This window comes from Struthio camelus, chromosome Z (assembly GCF_040807025.1).
Source record: "Struthio camelus isolate bStrCam1 chromosome Z, bStrCam1.hap1, whole genome shotgun sequence".
NCBI lineage: Eukaryota > Metazoa > Chordata > Aves > Struthioniformes > Struthionidae > Struthio > Struthio camelus.
The window spans coordinates 2,386,277-2,408,545 of NC_090982.1; the positions used below are offsets into that span (position 1 = coordinate 2,386,277).

At 44.7% G+C, this 22,269-nt stretch overlaps 1 protein-coding gene across 1 annotated transcript in view; it reads right to left on the reverse strand.

The window, feature by feature from the left end:
* The window catches only part of FRMPD1 (FERM and PDZ domain containing 1), a 29,520-nt gene extending 11,803 nt beyond the window's left edge, over positions 1 to 17,717 (reverse strand). Inside the window, exons 1-10 of the mRNA XM_009676903.2 lie at positions 17,566 to 17,717; positions 16,097 to 16,201; positions 14,012 to 14,169; positions 11,949 to 12,051; positions 11,326 to 11,371; positions 8,275 to 8,382; positions 4,019 to 4,114; positions 2,089 to 2,214; positions 770 to 889; positions 322 to 458 (exon numbers count right to left, since the gene is read on the reverse strand). Of these exons, the coding sequence (XP_009675198.2) occupies positions 322 to 458; positions 770 to 889; positions 2,089 to 2,214; positions 4,019 to 4,114; positions 8,275 to 8,382; positions 11,326 to 11,371; positions 11,949 to 12,051; positions 14,012 to 14,169; positions 16,097 to 16,197 (995 nt within the window). The 5' untranslated portion in view covers positions 16,198 to 16,201; positions 17,566 to 17,717. The remainder of the gene's footprint in view (positions 1 to 321; positions 459 to 769; positions 890 to 2,088; positions 2,215 to 4,018; positions 4,115 to 8,274; positions 8,383 to 11,325; positions 11,372 to 11,948; positions 12,052 to 14,011; positions 14,170 to 16,096; positions 16,202 to 17,565) is intronic.
* Positions 17,718 to 22,269: the final 4,552 nt, after the last annotated feature.

A 22,269-nucleotide genomic window follows, 5' to 3' on the forward strand; every position in this document is an offset into this window, starting at 1 on the left:
AGACGTTGTGGCTCTTGCTAGTTGATGTCTCTGCTGTAGCTACACACCAGAACCTTCCTCTGCTTATGCAAACGCTTAGATGTTATAGTGTCCATGTTATCCAAGCAGCTCAGAAGGAATTTTAAAGACAGGGAGGCTCACGCAGCTGCCTCATCCTAAAAGGACTATCATGCCTAAGAGACCGTAATCTCTTTGGGTCAGAGACAGTCTCCTATCCTGTGTTAGGGACACTGGGAAAAGTGCAGAGCAGATGCCATTTTTGGTTGGCTCTTTGTTTTGCCTGGTCTACTCACAACATAATACAGAAATTTTGACACCTACTCAATGTATTTCAAGGACACTTTCTGTGGTTGAGCACAAGCATAGATCCTTTCCTGTATGTGCAGAGCAGCCAGACGTAATGCCACGCTGCATTTCATTTCCACAGCAAACCTTTCTTGAAGCACATCACTGCAGCTCTGGAAGAGACAGAACTGAGTTAGCATGAAGATGGGAGCTCAAAGAGAAGTCAAGATAAGACCTCTGATATGACTATCACTGCTACCCAGCTCATTTCCATCTCATTGAAATAATAATCATGCCATTAACAAGCGAAGCATGCAAATTGGTTTGATTAAGAATTTAATGTAAGTTAAACCCACATCACCTATTTTTAAATGCTCAGCGTTTTACATTCATTTAACAAAACTGGCCTAAATTATGCTTTGGTTTAAAGCAGACATGAGGACTTGGGTAAGAAGAGTTCCTGAACTGAATGCCTCAATGTCACCTGCAGATAGAGATACTCAAAGGCAACTGGGTCTTCCTGCAGGAGGTCTAAGGGATCCTTCGGGATGAAGCAAACTCTGAAGAGGCACCGGTAGTCATGGGGTTCTCTTTTCTGGACCACCTGCAATGGACAAACTCAAACAGCATCATATCATAGCAACTGCTGAAATCCCCTCCTTCACAAATGCACACTGAGCCTCAGGCTCTTAAGAAATCACAGACTATTTAACGCCACTGATATCTGGGATGGTTGCACATTAGCTATTGTCTTTAGCAAACACAAGGGGACATTGCTCATGCTTCTAGTTCTTTCTTTGATTCTTCTGTTTTTTTGTTTTCTCCCTGTGATGGAGTGGAAGTCCTTTGGCTGCCAAACTTCATTAAATATCCATTGAGCTGATGTACTTGTAGTATAACCACAACAGAGGCTTCAAAGCTATACAATAATGACAGAGGAAAGGGCAAGCCCCTCTGATTTTAACTTCAGCCAGAAGATGCAAGTGGGCTATTTTGGGCTGCTGTATCATCATCATAATATCAATATAATGTTCAGGCCACTACACTATACTTTTAGCATATTTTAGGCAAAGTTGGAACAGGTTCATCAGCAGAAACTAAAAAAAAAAAAAAAATTCTCAGACACTCATGCTCAGGGGTTGGATGGAGGGTGTTAACGACAGAACCTCTGTGCATCAGTGCAGATCACCACCCAACAACGTAGTCAAGAGCATGGAGATGAGACCCACAGTTAGGCTCATTGTCACTAATTAGATTAGCCCAGAATTAGTAACAGAGCAACTATGGTACAAACAAAAAGTTAAATTTGAGCAAGTTTTTCAAGCGGTACACTAATTTTTTTTTAAAAACTGTCTCAAACGCTCCTCTGTACATGAACCTATTTAACAGCTGGCACAAAGCATGCTGATCTCCGATTGCACTACTCTGTTCAAGCAATACCAGCTTGTGGGTATTGCTCTGTGGTCTCTCTAAACTGAGTGCGGCATTTTTGAAAGCATTATTTCTCAGTGAGCTCTGGTTAATGCAGTTTTAATATATATGACAGACACAGAGAAGAGAACAGCACCTCTGGAGAAGAATTGCCAGAGGATTCACTACTTCTAACACTGTCCTCTGCAGGTAGTCAACAGCTCTCCCTCCTTCCTCACAGCACATTAAGCCAAGCCCTCTTCCTCTCGTACCTCTCATGATATCTGCAGAGCTGGGCTCTCTCTATAACTTGTTGAAGCAGGAGGGGCACCAGGCCAACTGATCCTGTGACCCCTTGCATGAGTGCAGCTGCATTAGAGGTGCTCTCCTCACCTGCTCGATGAGCTCATCGTCATGCAGCAGGTAAATCTTAGCAATGTTGTACTGCTCCTCCAAGGCTAGGGCAAAGTGTGCTATGCTCTGGATGGAGAGCTTCTCCTTCAAGGTGAGAACAATGTCCTGGGAAGGCAAGACATATAGACATTTAAATACAATTTAAACACAGTTGCTGAGCCTTGCTAGGACGCTGTATGAATCCGGATGCTAACAAAGCTACCTTTGATTCCAGCCTACCATTGGCAGTTGTGTGGGACAGCACTGAGAAGGCAAAAGCTGAACCCAACAGGCTTCTGCAACAGAGTAGTGACATTTTTAGTGCTGTCTCACAGGAAATCAATGCCTACCTAATTGTACTTTGTCTCTTCACTGACAGATTTTGAACCCACGGACCTAGACAGACGATAGAGGTCTCATGCTTAGACAAAGCCTACAAGCTTATCAGAACAAGAGATATGAGGGATGCCAATCTCTTTGTGATGTCAAACATAAGCTTGGCAGTTAGCTGTTCTTCTAGCCCAGCAGGATGTCCAACCAGCAAATGCACATGCCAGCTAGTCAGTCAGCATACAGGTAGCTCAGAAACACCCACGTATGCTGACTATAGCCAGTGGGTAAGTAAGGGACAAAGGAGGGAGCTGAGACAACTGTGGGGGAAGCTTGGGAAGTGTAGATGAAGGGAAGACAGCATATTTTTTTGGTAGGTCAAGAGGACTAGGGAGAGAAATTGGGGCTTGTTGTAATAAGGCTGGAGTAAGATGCAAAGCTTCAAGATACAGCAGGCATCAAATCCTTTTCCTAGAGTTGCATTGCCCTAGGCTGCTTCATGTTGAAGGCTTTTGCCTCACAGGTTTTAATTTTAGTTTATAGTTTTTAGTGGTGTTGGCGTTTTCTGTCACCCTCAGCCCAAATGTTTACCCTTAATCATCCTACCTTTCTAGAAATCTAAGATACTAGTCAAAGAAACTACAAAGAACTGGGGAAAAACAATCCTTCCCCCACCATGAAAAATACGAAGAATTTGAGAGCACAGTTGTCAGCAAAAGTCTTTCCAAACTTGATGAGGTGTTCAGCTGTATGGAGAAGTCTACTGGAATATTACATATTATGGAAATAATTATTTGGGTTTTTTGTTGGTAAACAGAAAACATTACACAGGGCTTGACAGAGCACAAATTAAAATAGAACTCCTTTGATTCACTCAGACCTCATGGGATGTGCATAGATGTTTGTGAAAAGGCTCATTTCAATTTTAAGCAGGGACCTTTCAAATAAGAGAAACTTTTGAAAACACCTATTTCAAAAAAGCATTTACCTGTTTAAATGTATGAATTGAACTGGTGAAAGTTTCACTCAACTCCAGTAAGAAAAATTTGTTCCAGGATAGAGGTGAGTAACTCAAGTCAATCATGAGGATCTAATCCATCTTTTAGCAATTAATCCCTTGCAAACGGACATTCAAATATCACTTCTCAATTCTTCTCTACCGCCTCTTTCCTTTATTTTATTATTATATTTTCCTCTGAGCAGCAACTGATTCTCACAAGATTTGCAGGGACTTATTTGCATGAGAGACCATTATAGCTCTGTGAAATTTGGATTAATTGGACAATAGGCCCTCTTTTTTGAGGAAAGTTATCAATGGATTATAAATAAGATCCCCTTGTTTTGCCTCCTTAATGTTATTTCCGTCTAATACTCCAGAAAGTCTGCCCATCACTTTCTAGGAAGAAAAGAGAACCAAAGCAATGCTGCCACTGCAGTAAGAGCAAAGAAAATCCAGCTCACTGAGTAGTGGCCAGCAATGCAATCAGCACCAGCTGGCTAACCTGTAACCAAGACTTTGTAAGTTCTGCTGCTTGTACAGCTTTGCAACTGGGTTGAATAGAGGTGGTAGGAACACAAAAAGATAACCAGTCATCATTACCTTCACAGTAGTGCTCCTCTCAAACCTGAAAGCCTTCGTCTGCCCATTTTCCAAGTACACCTTGAGAACGTTTGGCATACAAAGAAGAGAATTCCCCTGTGCAACAAAAGCAACAGCCTTAATTAATCCCCAGACCTATGAGGCCTCTGGGAGCCAGGCTGCTCCACCTGACACAGCACATCCTGATATAATTACTAATCTTTCTCTGCTGTTACAAATCTCACCTAGGGCCCCTAGTTTTATTCCCTGGTTATGCTCCTGCTGTGGAACAAGGGGAAAAGACCATAACAAATTCCTTTCCAATAAAACACCTATTGCCAGGGCAATAAGTGTACACGGCCCACTGTCCAATTCCCACATGGCATGATATCAAAAGCTGAGAGCCATCATCCCTGCTCACTACCGTAAGAGCAGTGAAGGCTGCCAGAAAAGATATGTTTCCATTGTCAGGCACCGGACAATACTAACCTTCACACTGACACTTTCCCACTAGCTGTGCCTTCACTCAAGAGTTATGCAAGCCCTTCACGCTACCATGAATAGACCTTGCACACCAAGGGAAGGTGTAGGATCGATCTGCGTATGGAGTGGTACTTTTCTTGAGCATCCCCTTAAGAATTGTGGATCTTGTGAACAACATATGGTGTTACCAGAGTTTCTTGAGATATGTCTCAAAAGCATTAGGCAAGGCAACGACCACGATAGTGAAAGTACCTTCCTTTGGTGCTCTCAGGAGAATCTGGGAACTTGGCCTCTCTCCTTCTGTGGGTGCCTAAAACTACACCCTTGACCCCACCATCTTCTCCCTTTAGTAAAGACTGTTTCTGCCTTTTCTCTTGTTTTCAGCCTTGTTCTTACTGCTGTTCAGTGCTGAGATGGTGTTTACTCCTCCTCTACCCTGAAACTTGTCATTCAGGTCTCCCTTTACTCTTCCTGAACCAGCACATTATTTCTTCCACTTTCATGACAGTGTCAAGGCTGAGAAGGATATTTCTGTGATGATTTAGCCTATGCTTCATCGGCTGTGAAACACCTTAAAAATCTCATGGCCTTGGTCTCTCTTGATGGAGACCCCACAAGCCCTGGAAGTGCTACAACAGAGAACATAAAACACTTGTGTCTTCTGCCTTTTCCCCCTTTTCCCTCCCCTCCCAATGAACCATCATTGTCACTATTCTTGAGCCCAAGCCCTACTTCCTCTAGGCTAAGTAGCCCAAACAGATCATGTCTTTGACAAGCTTTGGGTCCTCCGTCAACTACAGAGAAATGGTGCTTGTTTACACCTATGGCATATCTCCTTTGGTACCTCCAGCAGGTTATTATATGAATATGGCTTTGCTGGTTTGTTCAGCCAGCGCATAGCAGGACTTGAAATCTATACAGAAATGTTCATAGATAAAAGGAAGTATCACAGCTTTCCTGGTCAGATCAAATTGACAGCCGGTTCATCCAGGTGAGATTTCTGTCATTTGGAGAAGGTGCTGACAGATGATTATGAATTAAAATTTGGTAAGCTTCTGATATGGCTTAAGCACCTGAACTCCTCCAGTTTTGTCTGATGAAAGGCTGATTCACACCAAGTTAGAGCCAGATCCACAACTTCTAATAGTACGCTGTTGATGCTGACCTGACGATCCTGAGGGGATGCGTCTCCTGCATATCATTCAACTGTATGGAAATAAACCAAGTTTGCACCAGAAAATGGAGGCTTGATAGCATTTGGGCTCATCAACAATTTATGCTCCCAAATTGGAGTTTCAGATTTCATCTGCAGAAGGCAGCTTCTTGGCTCCTTCCAAAGGCCACAGAGCTCATTTAGCATTGCTCCATTAAGATGACAAGAGTTGTACATTTACTGAAACAGGATACTCTGCAGTCCTCAGTGCCATAACATCCACTTTGTCTCCCTTAATGCATCAATCTTCTACAGAGAAGGGAAGAGCAGTTCTGAAACACACATGCAGAGTAGCTGCTGTCTGTGGTGAATAATACTTTTCCAGAAAGAAGAAATAAATATACAACAAACATGCTTACTCTTCTTTTTGTACTTAGATTTTACTGTACAAATCAGGGGTTGTATCCAGCTGGTGTAAAGGGAGGTGACACGTGTGGGATCTAAGCACCTCCCTGGATTTCTCTTACCTCTGTGCTCTCACTGTGTGAACATGAAACTGTATGTTGACTATGTTCCTCCTCTGCACTTGCAAGGGGATGATAACCCGGCTCAGCAGAATATTGATAGAGGCCCTGTAGGAAATGCAGAGTACGACCTTCCATCTTCCACTCCATCTTCCATCTTTCGTTCTCAGCGATCCAGCTGCTGGAGCTGTCAAAACTTACCTCGTACCCCATAGAATGGCACAAATTTGAGACCTCCATGCACTAGCAGAGTTGTGTCCTTCACAGTTTCCTCTGCAACAGCAGTGCCCAACCTGTGGCTGAAACAGCTCCATGGGAACTCCCAAGCAGAGACCAGCGTGAACCCTCAACTACAAGAAGAACAGAAACTGCTGGCATCTTTCGGTCTTCAGGGCTGGCTATATCCCAAGACCAGGCTTGCCCAAGGCCTCTCACAGTCATCCCTGCTCATGAACCACCTCCAGCGTGCTCCCTTCCTTCTATATTCCTTATCTGTATGAGATCTGTGGCCTGTGTCTCATGTCTTTCAGTCATATGAAGGGTCCAGCATGTGGCTTCTATGCCAGGAAGGGTGGCCCAGCTACAGTAGTGTTCACCTAGGACTGCAGCCCTTTCATTAACATCAGCAGGATCTGAACACAGCCGAAGATAGAGCAGAGCCTTGCAGCAGTCCTAGGACATCTGGCAACAGCTGGCAGTCTTGGAGGTATGGGGGAGGGAGGAAAGGATCCTAGTGTCTAGAACTGTGCCTGAAGTGACACCTAATCCTCTCCTTCTCTTGAGTGAGGGCCCAAAAAGGAGGAGGGATTCTGACATGCCTAGAGTCAGGCACAGATGTCAAAGCACTTGCACTATGCCTGTCTAATAAGCTGAAGCCATCCCTGGCATCTCCAGCTGCACCTCTGCTTTGGTGCAGGGTGAGAAGAGGAGGGCAATCAAATGCGTCCCGTGGAGGAACAAACTGCCTGAGCTGGGTCACGAAAGCTCAGTACAGCCAGAGATGGGAGAGAAGAGAGCCTAGAAGAGAAGAAGGAAAGGGCCTAGTGACACACATTACAAAGCACAAAGAAGCAGAATTTGGTCCGACCCCAACTACTGAACCGCACTTACGAGTGGGGGATGAGGCAGGGGGAGTTTGGGCACTGAACTTCTTTATCCAGAAGAGGAAAAGAGAAAATTGATTAAAGAAAGACTCCCAGGTTATCCTAGTTCCTCCGAACCACACTGAACTTCTCAGTAAGTTACATAAATAGAAAAAGAAAATGTTTAAGAGCTTCTCCCACTTAAGAATAAGTGTCCTCTCTGCTTGTACTTTTCTGCCACAGGCATATCCACATCTACACAGATCATTCATTATCAGTACTAGAAACTCTGCGACAAATTTGCAGTGAGCCATGCTCTTGTTGTTTCACACTAGGACAGGTCAACTCAGGCTACAGATGGTCTACTATGGAGGCAGCACTGCACAGTCTTCTGCAAGGATATGAAACGCAATGAGGCAGCAAGTGACCCTATCATCTATCAAACCTCTTGTGTCAAATTTAACAGCAAAGGCAAATGACCACTACCAAACTACCTGAACATAACATTGCCCAAGGCCAGGAGGAGACGCCTCAACTACTTTGGCATCAAGAAAACTGTCACGTACAGCAGGATTCAGCTCTTTTATCTTTAGGGTTAGGATCTGTTGTGCAGAAACTTCCATCTAGGTTTACTATGAAGAGATTAGCACCTCAAGAGATGACTCTTCCGTCCCATGACAGCAGTAGAACAGGTATGTAATGCTAGCATGAAGTTTACATGATGAAAAGGACATAAACCATACATGGAGGTATTTTTCATTAGTCCAAGGAAATAAATCAAAGACAAAACCCTGTGGTAGGGAATAAGACCTCTGGAGATGCCAGTGCTTCCTCACGGATCACAAACGAAACCTAGGAAACAAGTTGGGACAAGATGCCGCGATACATACACAGGATATGCTAACACAGTGAGGGTGTCACTATTCTGTAGGTCCCAGCCATCCTAACCCAGCCTGGGATCTGTCCAAAGGTGTGACCTACTTCTCCCAGAGATGTGTTCCCCAAAGTTCCCAGCAGCAACCATGCCTCACTGACCTGTGAGTGTCCATTCACCAGCACCTCCTCTGCGAACCGAACTTTCACAGGATTTGTTTTTAGCCTTGCCCTCTTCTCTGCAGTGAGAAATGATGACTTAGGCCCACCCTGAAAAAATAACAGTAGGCCATTGGCAGCTCAGTCTGCTACAGCTATGTGTGAGGCAAAGGCCCGTGATACAGGCAGAATGTGATCACAGCCCATGCCAAAGCTGCTCACACCACACTGGCTCATGCTTACAGGAACAGATGATGTTAGAGTCTCTTATTTCCCTGGGAAATCCAGGTCTGCAACAGGTTCTACGATCTATCTGGGCAGTTGCTCTTTTCTGAACCCAAACCCAGGTGTCCAATAAAAGGACACAGGTATAACAAACGTTGTGCACATTCCTCATTTCACTGCATGTTAACCAGCTGCTGCATCTGGGCATCTTCCCAACTCCTACAACGAAACTAGGATCTTACAGAAAGACTCACTGTTAAATCACCAATGGCTTCCTTGTAGTGGGACTATACCTCATAACCAATGTATGCAGACTGCCTGGAAGCCATAGACCAGAAAACCTTCATCCAATGTACTACATGAACACAGCAGTGTCTGCCACCCTTTCAAGCCCCACAGGCATTTCTAGAGCATACTCTCACCTTACACACATTTAAGAAAGTTTTTGGAAGGCAAAAAAAAACAGCCTGACTTTGTAGTACTGTTGTTACATTAACCATACCTTTGCCATTGGGGGAATCTACCAAGCTCACAGAGCACCACATGAGCCTAGAAACCACGGAGTTCTTGTGCCGAACTGGCCTCTTGTAAAGCATGATATTGACTAAGAAGCAGCCACTGGGGAAAACACAGGCAGTATCTCTCAGTATCCTCAGAAAAGATTTTCAGGTATAGCAATTCCTGCACTCTTCCAGAGGCTCAAATGCCCCTCAACCTGTCACAGAATCATCTTGCTCCAAGGTAAGCATTTCGAAAGCATGAGGGAAGAGAGGCAGGCATGAGTTCCCAGCTGTCAAGCCATTCTGGAATCTGCTGGGTTCTACAGATCACTATGTTCCTAAGGCTGTCCATGAGGTGGGCCAAGGCCTGGGACAAACTTTCTAGAGTGGCCAGAGCAGCCTTGGCAGAGGGTTTGATATCTATCAACGGGAGGCGTTACCTCTCACTGCTGCCTTCAGAATAGGGCAAGAGCCAAAGACCCAGACCCAAGATCAGCCTTGGCTGTATTTGGAGGTGTCCTTAAAGTGACCTGCAAAGGAAAAAACAAAAATGGGTTTGTGCCCCACTTGCCTCTCAACAATGTATGAAGGCCTGTGAAGGGTTTTCCAAATCCCTTTCTCTCTGACAACCTGTTACTTTTTTACCATTTGGCTGGCATTCAGTTCTTGTCTACTTCATTTCTTCCTTGATGTCCAGAGCCAGACCAAGCGCTGTGGCAAGGTTGACACCGGGTATACTACACCAGAGAGGTCAGATTAGTAGAGAAGGGAAGCTCCCGTTCACTGGGTTTGCTTAAAGCTTTTCTGGTTACTTTGGCTTTGTGCACATCTATTGAATGCCTGGAAAAAATCTGAAATATGAGAAACTTTGGGCAGGAAAAAATATTTTAAGGTTATTTCCTTAATGCATCTTCAATGAATGACAAAGAAACCTCTTGACCTTATGCCTGAACTTCATGAACTCTTCTGAAGGAGAACCACCGTTCCTCACGTTTCTAAGAATAAATCAAAATAAATTAAAAAAAAAAAAACCCTGCAAGTAATCCAACAAGATATAGTCCCAAAACGCTTTCCTAGGGGAAGAAAAAAAAAAAAAACCCTCAGGACACATCCATACATTGTAAGAAGCCAAAAAACACACAAACCCAATTTTGCCCTTGCTTTGCAGCTCAGCTTCAATACACACTGAAATCCATATGGATAAACACATTATGTTGGCAGTACATCCTTTCCAGGGATTCTTATACTATAGAGGTGGCCAATGAGCTCTGAAGTTTCATACTGAAACTTTCATTCTTTTCTCAAAGTAAGATTCACACGCAAGTCCCAGCCCTTAATGGGGGTGGGGGACAGCTATCACAAGCAGTTTTGTTGATTCAGGAGAGAGCTGGAAGAGCAAAGAGTACACAGAGGAAGCATTTATAGACCAGCCCTCAAATAAGGACAATGAAGCAGGGTGGTTAGCAGCCTAACACAGCTAGATCCCAGATTCATTGAATATAAAAGGAGGAAATCCAAGTCAGACTTCTGTAATGAATGTTTCTTCCTCAGGTTGTAGTGAGCTATCAGATGGAGCCAGAAGGAAAAGGTATAAACATTTTATAGCGCTTCCAAAGGAGAAAGGGATAGAAAACCTCAAAAGCTTTCAAGGAGCCCCTAGAGAGAGTGCTGGGCCAACACCCTAGGCATCTGCCTTACTCATCCTCAGGCCTACAGCACATGGAGAACACCTGTCGGGGAACCTGTTTCTCCAATGAGGTACAAATTCTCAGGACAGCTTGCTCTTGAAAGCTAGCCACTGTCAACGCAGACCTGATCTTCCTCACCCCTGAGGAGCACCTCTGGCCCCTAACACACCCCGTCAGGCCCACAAAGCTCCCTCTCCCTGAATGGACAGATGTGGAGACACAACTCAGACATGTACCTGCTACCCTTTCCAGAACCGCAGGGCACCATCACACTTAGAGCTGCAATTTACTGGCTGAGTCAATTTGCCAGAGACAATATGAGCCACAAGTCAGGCCTCTGCAGACAGCTCTGGCCCCAGTGTCCAGAAGAGCTGTGAGGAACTGCCATTGCAACCGTCAATGCAGTAATTCTCCCCCAAGGCTCCTCAAAAGGTATAAGTATGTGCAAAGGCAGAGGCCCCTTGCAGTTACTGAAGAGCTCTTTGATGGCTTTGGTTGGCCACTTGTGTCTTATACTGAGATCTTGCCACCCCCATCTTTCTCACCATCAGCTGGTGAACGTTGCTCTGTTAACCATGGCCAAACCAAGACCACAGCACAGTAAGCAGTGCTACTGATAATGCTGAAGAAAAGCAATTTACCGACGTGCAGCGCAGAACGGTTAGGAGGAGCTCATCTCCGGCCTCCCTGTAACAGAGACAGATGCAGTCAGCCAAGTTTAGCAGTCACCTGAACCTTCCTTTTCAGCTCTGCTGACAGATGGCATTAACAAGGCCTTCAGCAGATCAGCTTTCACTGTGAGGGAAGAAGCGTGGCTGGGCAGGATGCAACCCACAGCCTCCAACATGGAAAGCACCATCTTGGCAGAGAATGCTTTGCTTTTAGGAAGCAGGAGAAACCCACGGGTCCTGCTGTGAGACCTCTGTGGCCTACAACCTATGCAGCAGCATTTTAGAAATACTATATGCACCTTTTGAACTACACAGTGAATTTGTATCTCTGGGACTTGTTTAAAGAGGGCATTCAATGTCCTATGCCTAGCCTTGCAAGGCTCAGCTTAGGCAGGACCCTAAGGAATGCCACATCATTTGAAAGGGAGAGATATTCCTTTGTGATAATGATTTCCTTCACACTACCACGTTTAGACTGCACTCTGTCAAATACCTTCATAATCACTTTTAAAACTTGGCTCCTGTATCTTTTCTCTCACTCCTTTCACCACCTCATCCCTGTGACAGCCCTTTAGTTTCTCGAAGGGCCATACCTGATGATATCAGCTGCATGTTCAATAGAAATATCTTCCACAGCTGTAGTGTTTATCAGAAGGATCTGATCACCCGGCAGCAACTTTCCATCAGCTGTGCTTCCTGTTGGAGATCAGCATATTGTTAGTCATGACAGATATAATGCAAACAGAACTCTTGCTATTTGAGATGGCTAACTGCTCTATGACCTGAAAAGCTCCTGTTCTCACATGGCTTGTTCTTGACTTAGCAACTTCCTCTAGATGGTGAAATAGGGGATCTGGGGCCCTGGAACTAGCTGATATGCATTGGCTGTGTACGTGCCACATAGCCCTGGCTCTCCTCTGGCCAGGAGAGCCATGCTTCCGTACCTCAGGAAATAATTCTTATGCATATCTTTTTTCACAGTTGTAGTCCATCAGCACAGTACTGTCACAGTCTGAAGCCAATGACACACACTGCACGTCTGCGGTTGCAGGAGGAAGGCTCAGGCTTTTGGGACAACATAGAAGGACTTGGAGGTGGAGGGAACCAGCTGTTTGTTGGGACAGACCCTGGCCCATGATGTCCCCAGGCCTAGGTAGGACTTGGGAGACAGATATTATTTTGGGTCAAAACTGTACTGGGGCTCTGATAAGAATTAAGCAGAATGGATGACTCAGAGGCATGTGCTCTCTCCCTGGCTCTCTTAGCAATACAGATGAATCCATGGAAGAGCTAGCTAGGCTCAGCCTCCCTTATCTTCCCTGGTGCCCACACTCAGAATGGGCTTGGGGAAGACAGGAAGATTGCTTCCAACTTTACTTTTGAGTTCATAGTGACCAGAGCTGTTGGTAAGGTGCTGAAAACCTAGGGTCCCACAAACATAGATGGACTGTGCCTCTACAGCGAGGGTGGACTGTGCCTCTACAGTGAGGGATAAGCAGCACAGGATCAGCACAGAATTTCCATTTTCCATATTGTCTAACCTTGCTGGTTTCTCATCCTTCAGAACCAGGGTCCAGCTATTGAGAGCTGACTGCAAACCCTGGGCCCAAGAAGGCCCGCTGACATCCTGGACAGCTGTCACAACATGACACTCCCTGTTTGCAAATTCTGCACCATGAGAAAGATCCAGAGGTTCATCACAATCAACATTAGACACAAAGGCAAGGGCATGATGCTATAAGCAAGTGCTAAGGTTTTAGATCAAGGCGCTACACTAGACCTTGGGGTATGTGGGTTGGATTCCTGAAACTGTTACTTCTCCTTTGTGACTCAGGCTGTTCCTGTCCTTTTGAAAAAAAGGGAGAAGGTTTCCTTAAACACACGCGCTGCTGGGAGGTTGCATAACTTGTGAGAAAGAATGTTTCAGAGCTTTGCTACCCAGAACAGTAGCAGCCACAGAATCTATGGGGCTAAGGAGTAGGTGATCCTCTGATCCGAAAAACAGGTTTCTGTGAATGTGAACCTCAGCTTTGTCACTGCTTGCCTGGTGGGTGAGGCATTTAATCGCTCTGACAGACAGGTTTCCTCCTGTATCAAACTAGCACCTGTCCCTCAGGGAAACCATAGCATTAGGTAACATAGGTGAAAGGCAGAACACAGAGAAAATTGTCTGGAATTGCACACAGGGCGTTTAACCTTTAGCTCCCACAGCAGAAAACAAGACTTAAAAGGAAAGGTTTCACTGCAGCTCAGTTTTAATAAAATGTCCAAGTTTTCTGATTAGGAAGAAAAAAGGCATAACAGAAAACCTCTCTCCCCACTTTTATTAGACCCCAAAGCTCTATCCCAATTTAGCAACAGATTTCACATGTGATGAATGGAAAAAAAGTTAAAATTTCACTAAAAAGCACTGCCAAAGAAGAGAGAACATGCTGTAGCACCTTTGCTAAATATGCAGCAAATAAGCACACTTGGGCAGGCCACTGCCTCATCCAGATGGGGAAACAGAAACATAGGGCTGCTAAATGCCACAGCCTACGTTGACAGCTTACCTGGCACAGTCATAATTGAACAGCTGAAGTTTATCACAGAAGCCATCTGGGACACTTTAGGCTTCTCATATCTGCTGCTGTAGGGAGAGAGAAAAGATGCCTACCTGCAGTGACAGATGTAATTGTAAGAGGAAGGTTTGGAGAAATCTCAAAGCCATAGTGATGGTGGACCAAATCTTTGTATATTGTAACAGTGAGTTTGACACGGCTAGCAGGCTGGCCAATGCCATCACTGGAGACATCTGTCACAGATGCTCTTCCCCTGTGAGACAAGAAGCTGGTGATTAATTAAGACACAAGCAGAAAATACCTCTTCAAAGAGGTTGAGAATCCCTACACTCCTGTTTCAACGGGCTGTACTAATATCAGGATAGCTGATATTAGTGATAACTGATCAGGACAGATCAGTTCTTCCTGGTATATCAGCATGCAGATCCACGTTGAGCAGGCCTGCAGGGCTTGCCTTGGGCTCCAGTGAAAGCTCAAGAAGCCAGGGTAGTTCTACCAACTAGTTCCAAGGCGAGCTGAAACCACAATTCTTTCAGCCACCCCAGCCCAGTGGTCACACAGAGGGAGAACTCCAGGTCCTCCCAGCAGCAAGCCCTGACCTGTATGGGTCACAGCAACACTCCTACCCTGCAAGGCAGCAAGAGAACTTGCAGCTCTTGGCTCCTCCCAGAATCCAGTCAAAGGATGAGTGGACTTCCCACTCGTATACAGATGAGGCTGTATCAAGATTCCATTAAAGCCAAGAATAAATGCAGAGGAATTTGGAGAAGTCTCCAAAGCCCACCCTAAGCTTTATATGTGGTGCCCAGGCATGATCATCTGTCACAGCCTTCTCTGACAGGAGCTTCCCAGGTGAAGACTGATGAACCCTCCTCTCCACCAGCCTAAGCAATGCCAATAGCTCCTGGCCCCTTCAAGCCCAAGCTCTGGATTGGGGAGAGGAGTCAGATCACTGCAGCTGGAATTCCATGCGAGAGCAGCTTCAGAACTGGACCGTAGCTCCCAAGCCACTGTCCCTGAGGAGCAAGAGGCCATGGGCAAAGAATACAGGAACACTTGGATGGTTTCCATCAAAGCTCATTTCCTGCCTCACTAATGCACTTCTGTCTTGCCCGTAACTCTTGCACAGGAACACGCTGGAGAAAGCCCAGTCCTGTGTTGCTCTTCTATTCGTGACTCGAGACACAGGAAATGTCGAGACATTAGACAAAAGAACATCTGTCAGTTTCAGCGGGGATTCAGACAACAAATTAAGAGCTAAACACATAGGTGCCTTTGTAGATTGAAGTCCATCAGCTAAATGCCTGTAAAACTTCCACTATATTTTCTCTGATGTAGCATTGTACTGCTTGAGTCTGTTGGAAATTTTAAAATATAAGTGTCCATCCTATGGATTAGCAAATTTAACATTTGACAGATCAAAGAGCTAGAGAAATAAAAACCCAAAGAAAAAGCAATTGCAATATGCAGCGAAAAAACATTTGTGATCAAATTCAAATAGTGATGCTGGCAGGAAATAATCAACACAAAATTCAGGATGTAGATCATGTTTCAGGTTCTTCACACAGTATGGGATTGCTTAACCTGATAATTCAGGTTAAATTGACCTGTTCAATCTCTTCAGGCTGATTATTCCAGTCAGTGTTTGAAAGAGCTCAAAACTCTTTGCCATTCATAGGAGCAGGCAACAGTGGGAATCACAGAGCATGGAAATATCCCAAGTTTTAAATGAAGTATGTGCATCTGTATTAACAGCTGAATTTTGATTCATTGACCTCAGGAAAGTAAAGCAGCCATGGACCAGGATATTGAGCATGCTCTTCCCCCCTTTAAGTGTAAAACAGTCTTGCTCTAAAAAAACAGAACAATGGCAAGCCACAGAGAAAAATAAAACCCACTCTGCAGGAGAAGCACATTTCACACTGAACAGTACTACTGTTTCTGTGGACATGGCTCGTGAAATCAGCACTGGGGAAAGCAGGAACGTCGGGCCCACTGGAAACTGCAGGGGACTGCTTAAAAACCTTGAATTTTCTAGGGAATGCAACAAGCATATTTCTCAAGAAGAACTGAAAGAATGAGTCAGATCTGCAATCTGATTGCATCTGTTCAGCGGAAGCAAGCTCGCACTGTCTCTGACCAAAGCTGATCAACAGGTGTTTCACTCACAGCATGTTTACCTGGAAGCGCTACTCCGAGAGCGATGGAGCCATTTTGCTACCATTTGCTCTATGCCTCGTGCTTTGCGCGTCTGCACAAAGTTAGTCTCCAAATCTTCCATTTATCTGAAAGTGACAGAAATCACAGGAGAACAGAATGACAGAAGATCTACGAAAACTTTTGTACACTGGTCACAGTTCCTAAGATCAGTTCAGAACTCCTGTTAAAAAAAAATGGCACCATGGGAATAATACATATTTTAACAACCTAGCTGGTATTTTTCTTTGTCCAGTTACTAGTTGCTATGCTGCATTAGCATAACAAATAAGAATTCGGGTAATCTTTGTAGTCCTTTTTCATGATTTCACAGCAAGAGAAAGCTGCTTTCTCTAGTCCGTAGGAAAGACCCTTTCCATTTTGGTCCACAATCTCTCAATTGTAAGTTTGGGAATACCTACCAAGTACATTGGTCCAAATTCGACACACATCTTTCATTGACCATCAGCGTTACAATCAGTTAGTCTGTTACGTAGTAAACATATTACTTCCACATGTATTAACACCTCAACAGTTAACAGTTGCAGTATGGGCAACTGAACTAGCCAGCAGTCTTATCAACTACATAATTACAGCAAGTGGCACATACAGCCCAACAACATTTGCAGTTCAGTCAATAAGAGAAAAACACCTAACAGTGAGGACAGACTTGAAAAACAGAGGCCTTTTCACTCTAAATCATTATGGTCCATACAAAAATGCAGGGATATTGCAGCAAAGCAACTATAACTACCTCATGTCCCATTTACTTTTTACAATGCTCATACTAGCTCTAGAAAGACAGGGGACTTTCAAAGAGCCAGTTTCTATCCATCACACATATCTGCATCATTTCTTCAAGTAGTATTTCCATAAAATTGTCTTCTAGTCTTCTCAGTTTCTCTCTAAATTAAACGGCCAGCAGCCCACATTTTCAGATCTTAAGACACTATGCTCTGTTTACATTCTTCACAGGCTCTGGTTGAACAATATGGAAATAGACACTTACCCAACCTGCTCCCTGTGCATGTACCCACTGCAGTTGACAGGCACTGCTATTGTTCAGGTTTTTTTTAGTCTCACAGAACTGAAGAACTGTGACATTTGAAGAATTTGTCTCAGACCTGGTTAATTCACCTTGAATTTAATCACATCCAAAAACTGTATTTCTAGTGAAGATGCAAAGGCCATGTCTGCTTCTGGATCCCAAACTGAAGCTGCAAGACTACACTGTATTGAGCCAGTTAATTTGCAGCTTTAACATTGTGCCTTCCGAGATGTATAAAGCCCATAGTCACATAGTACTTGCTCAAACACAGGCATAAACTGTTGATTGCAGGTGAACCAAATGCAAAACAGAACAGAAAATATGTTTGTATCTACAAAAAGTCATAAAGAACGTCAACCCTTGGCTTTTCAAATATTGATAAGGCTACAGACTTATTATACTCACCTTTCAAGTTGTGTCTTCTTCTCAGCCTGTAATATCCGTAGGTGCCCAGCCTCTCTTGACTACCTCTCAGACAGTAAGTTCTGTGTGCCAGGCACATTCTATGTTATACTGGGACCGTGTGCAGGACAATGGGCTGCTGGTCCATTGCAGGAGCTCTGCTGCAATAGAAATACTAATAAATTACCATCACTGCTCTTAAGATATAAAAGAAATGGTGGGAAGCTGCCAGTAAAGAGGCATGAAACATTCTGTCTGAACATAAATTTGACCTCTTTCCCTCAGCACCCTCCCAACTCGTCACACTCATCCTAACTAATCTGTTCTAATAATGAAGAGAGGTGAGGACCAATATTTGTTGACTGATGTCTCTTTCCCTTCCAGTAAGCCTTTCTGGCCAATTTCACTGTCTGCCAATGTGGTAACAGACAGAAAAGAGGGTCATAAAATTCATCCCTTCAGCAATTCTTTCACTGAGTGTCCTTTTGGCTGCTCTTTCTTATGCAACAAAATCCAAACTTGTTCTTTCAGCTACACCGCTGTTGTATCTGCCACTGAGCAACAACTGACAGTTGTATGGGGAAAATGAGCACCCTTGCAGTCAAACCATGTTTCCCAAAACAAAATGGAACTTGCAGGATGGGAAATCTGCTACCTTCCCAGCAGCACGAACTGGAAGCAATCACAGCACAAACACAACCACAGCTGTTCAGCAGCCAGGAAAACATATATATCGGACATGTCAAACCAAGGCCTGAGCGTTCATTGTCTATGCCTAGCTTGTTCCTCTCGGCCTCAATATTTCATGTTTTTGCCTGTCAGCTCTCTGGACACTGTAACACTCATGCAACATTGTAGCTGCAAAGATCATCTGATTTCAACTGAGTCTCTCTTCTCAGTAGGATGAACTGCTTTTGGCTTTTCCAAATCCCCTCAAGTGGTCTATCGTTCCCCTCAGTGCCATGGAGAAAGCTCTAACTGCAATTGTTCCTTCCCTCCAAAAGGCTCTCCCCTGTGTGGACTCCTAGAAATTGGTCATTTCAGTTACTGATGCACTGAGACCAACTGCTGTTTGGTGCTTTCTAGTTACCTCCATCTGCATCTCCAACTTCTATCCCTGCCCCTTGTCTTCTACTTCTCTGCAGAAAAGATAGCCTTTTCATTCTGTGCTTGTGCTATGCTTTACAAAACTGAGCTCTATCAAATAGGCACCCCGAGGTGTCACTGTCCTTGCTGTTCAAGTTCTGCACTTGTGTGTTTGGTTCTCATTTGGATTATACTGCAGGCTGGAATAAAAACTGAAGAGTAAGGGACTTTTGGAGAAATGGTTAAACGCCTGCCACATTCAGATCAAGGCAGAAAAAGGCTGAATGGCTTCGCTGAACTGGTCACAGATATGCAATCTAGTTTCATAGGGTTTAAGAGAGAAGGGACTATACAGATTTCTGCTGACAGCTCCTCTAACCTTTCACGCAACCTGTGATATTTCGTAGTTTCTCTGAAGCCACAGCTCCTGCAATCCTATAATTACAGCCAAATCCAAGATTTCTTTTCTTGATAAAAGAAGTTTCTTAACCTGCATGGCAAGGAGGAAAAGTTTAAATAATGAAGATAAACTCTCAAAAGCCAGAAGCCATATTAAAAAAAAACCGCTCAGTAAATCGGGATTTTTGAGCTAAATAACATTCTTTTTAGAAGAGGCATCTTTCGCAGATATTTTCCTATAATAGTGCAAAACCAAATGCAGCAGCCTCTTCTTTCGGGGGTGGGGGGGGAGAGAAGGGGTCTCCCCAGGGTATGCAAGCGCCTGCATCTGTGTGCCATGTGGGACAGGACCATTCAGCCTTTTGCCCAGTAACACCATGCATTTACCATCTCCTCCTTGCTTGGAAAAAAGGCCCACAAAAGCTCTGAGCCAAGCTCTTCTCCCACCTGTACCTGCCCTTCTGAATCTATTTTTGAGCTAAACCCTTGAGCACGTAACTAAGCACCTTGACTAGGCTAGGATCCAAACACGCAAACATACTTAAACTCTGTTAGAGGAAACTAAGACTATTCTTGCTAGGCATTTGCACAACTAACTGGCCAGTGCAGAGAGCTACTGCTTGGTAACTCACAGGCAACCTGGGTGATTCCGGCTCTTCAGGAACAACGCTGACTCAGAGATCGGGGCCTTGGCAATTCTCAGAGTGCGCAGCCACAGGGCAGCGTACAGAGGTTGTTCACAGACAGTAGTTTCAAGAAGTTGTGTCTATCTCCTACATAGAGGAACAAGGGATGCAAGGAGCCCTGCCACAGTCACAAACCTGTCAGTCTTAACTGATTGTGCTCTATGCATCTCTATAACAGAAACAAGAATACTGTTTACCCAGTAGCCCCCCAGCCACTCATGGGACTCTCTCTTTTCCACAGCCTCCTTTTTGGTTGCTGCAGTGGCAAAGGTGACTTTAAATTTTCTGCTCCTGTTGCAAACAAATGACAAAATACACCTGATTTTTTTGCCTTTTGCTCCTAGTCTACTTCAACATTGAGCACAAAATCAGTGCAAGCCAGTCCTACGAGGAGAAGAAGCTGTAAAGAAATGGGTACAGACTGTGGGAGAAGGCAGAAGGCCCTGAACTGGTAAGTGTTTAGCCAGTGAGTTCAGGCATGACTAGCCGGGAAAAAAAATATTCTTCTTGAGAAGACTACCTCTGTTTTTTTCATCTCATTAAATGGAAGGAATCAATTCATTACATTGAAGTTTTCTAACAGATAAAAGTTCTACCAGTGTTTTGAAATTATGTCTTTGTTCTAAATTGTTAACTGCCATCAAAACGTAAAGCTGCAGAATATATGGTGAACTACAGACCAGCAGACTTATTCCTCTAGGATATTTGGCAAAACCCTCAAATATCTACAGAAGTCATTTGCTTTTTGAGATGAAATCTCTTTCTGCTTTTAGACGTGTATTAGATAGACCTCAGATAACACAAAGCTTTGTTAGGCATCATTGCAAAATAAGTTTCTTACCCTAGAACGCTGATCCCTAGAGCTGCCTAGCACAAAGAGGTACTTAACTATATTTCCAGCTGCTGACAGAGCTCTGAAGTAGGAATAAGATTTAAATAAATGAATAAATAAAATAGAAACTTTTTTTTTTTTTTTTTTTTTTTTACAAAGTCACATATTTATCAGGTGTGGAACATTTGCAGATGGAAGTTTCTAATACAGATAGAGAGGAAACTCATTTTTAAAGAAAAAATTAGGAGACAAACATTCCTTCTGGTGTAGCTAAGATTCAGAACCGGTAGTAAATCTAGCCTCTGGATTTGCTGAAACTTTCATTTGAAATACTTCTTAGTTACATGAAAAATATTGAAAGTCAGAGAAGGTCAGAGTAGTTGAGGTTGGAAAGGATATCTGGAGATCCTCTGGTCCAAACCCCTTGCTCAAAGCAGGGCCAGCTACAGCAGGCTGCTCAGGATATTGCCCAGTCGGGTTTTGAATGACTCCAAGGAAGGAGACTCCACAACCTCTCTGGGAATCCCGTTCCAGTGCTCAACCGCCCTCATAGTGAAGAAGTGTTTTCTTACATTCAAGTGGAGTCTCCTGTGTTTCAACTTGTGCCCATTGCCTCTCAACCTGTGATTGGGCATGACCGAGAAGAGTCTGGCCCCCTCCTCTAGACACCCTCCCATCAGATGTTCAAGAACGTTGATAACATCACCCTGAGCCTTCTCTTCTCCTGACTGAACAGTCCCAGCTCTCTCAGCCTCTCCTCCTATGACAAATGCTCCAGTCCCTTAATCATCCGCGTGGCCCTTCGCTGGACTTGCTCCAGTAAGTCCAGCTCTGTCTTGTACTGCAAAGCCTATCATGGACACAGCACTCCAGGTGTGGCCTCATCAGAGTGGAGCAGAGGGGAAGGATCACCTCCCTCGACCTGCTGGCAGCGCTCTGCCTCGTGCAGCCCAGGATAGCGTTGGCCTTCTTTGCCATGAGGGCCCATTGCTGGCTCCACCGGGACCCTCAGGTCCTTCTCTGCTAAGCTGCTTTCCAGATAGTTGACCCCCAGCCTGTACTGGTGCATGAGCTTATTCCTCCCAGAATCACAGAATCACTGAATGACAAAATGGCCAAGGTTGGAAGGGAACCTCTGGAGATCATCTAGTCCAACCCCCCTGCTCAAGCAGCATCATCTAGAGCACAGGGCCCAGGATCGCGTCCAGGCAGGCTTGGAATATCTCCAGCCAAGGAGACTCCACGACCTCTCTGGGCAACCTGTGCCAGTGCTCTGTCACCCTCACAGTAAACAAGTTTTTCCTCAGGTTCAGGTGGAACTGCCTGTGGTTCAGTTTCTGCCCGGTGCCTCTTGTCCTGAAGAGTCTGGTGCCATTCTCTTCTTCCTTTCAGATACCTGGACACGTTGAGCAGCTTGCCTCTCCGTCTTCTCTTCTCCAGGCTGAGCAGCCCCAGCTCCTTCAGCCTTTTTTCATAGGAGAGATGCCCCCTCATCATCTTTGTAGCCCTCTGCTGGACTCTCTCCAGTAGTGCCATGTTTCTCTTGTCCTGGGGAGCCCAGAATTGGACACAGTACTCCAGAGGTGGCCTCACCAGGGCTGAGGAGAGGGGCAGGATCACCTCCCTGACCTGCTGGCAACACTCTGCCTAATGCAGCCCAGGAGACCATTGGCCTTGTTCGCCACAAGGGTGCATTGCTGCCTC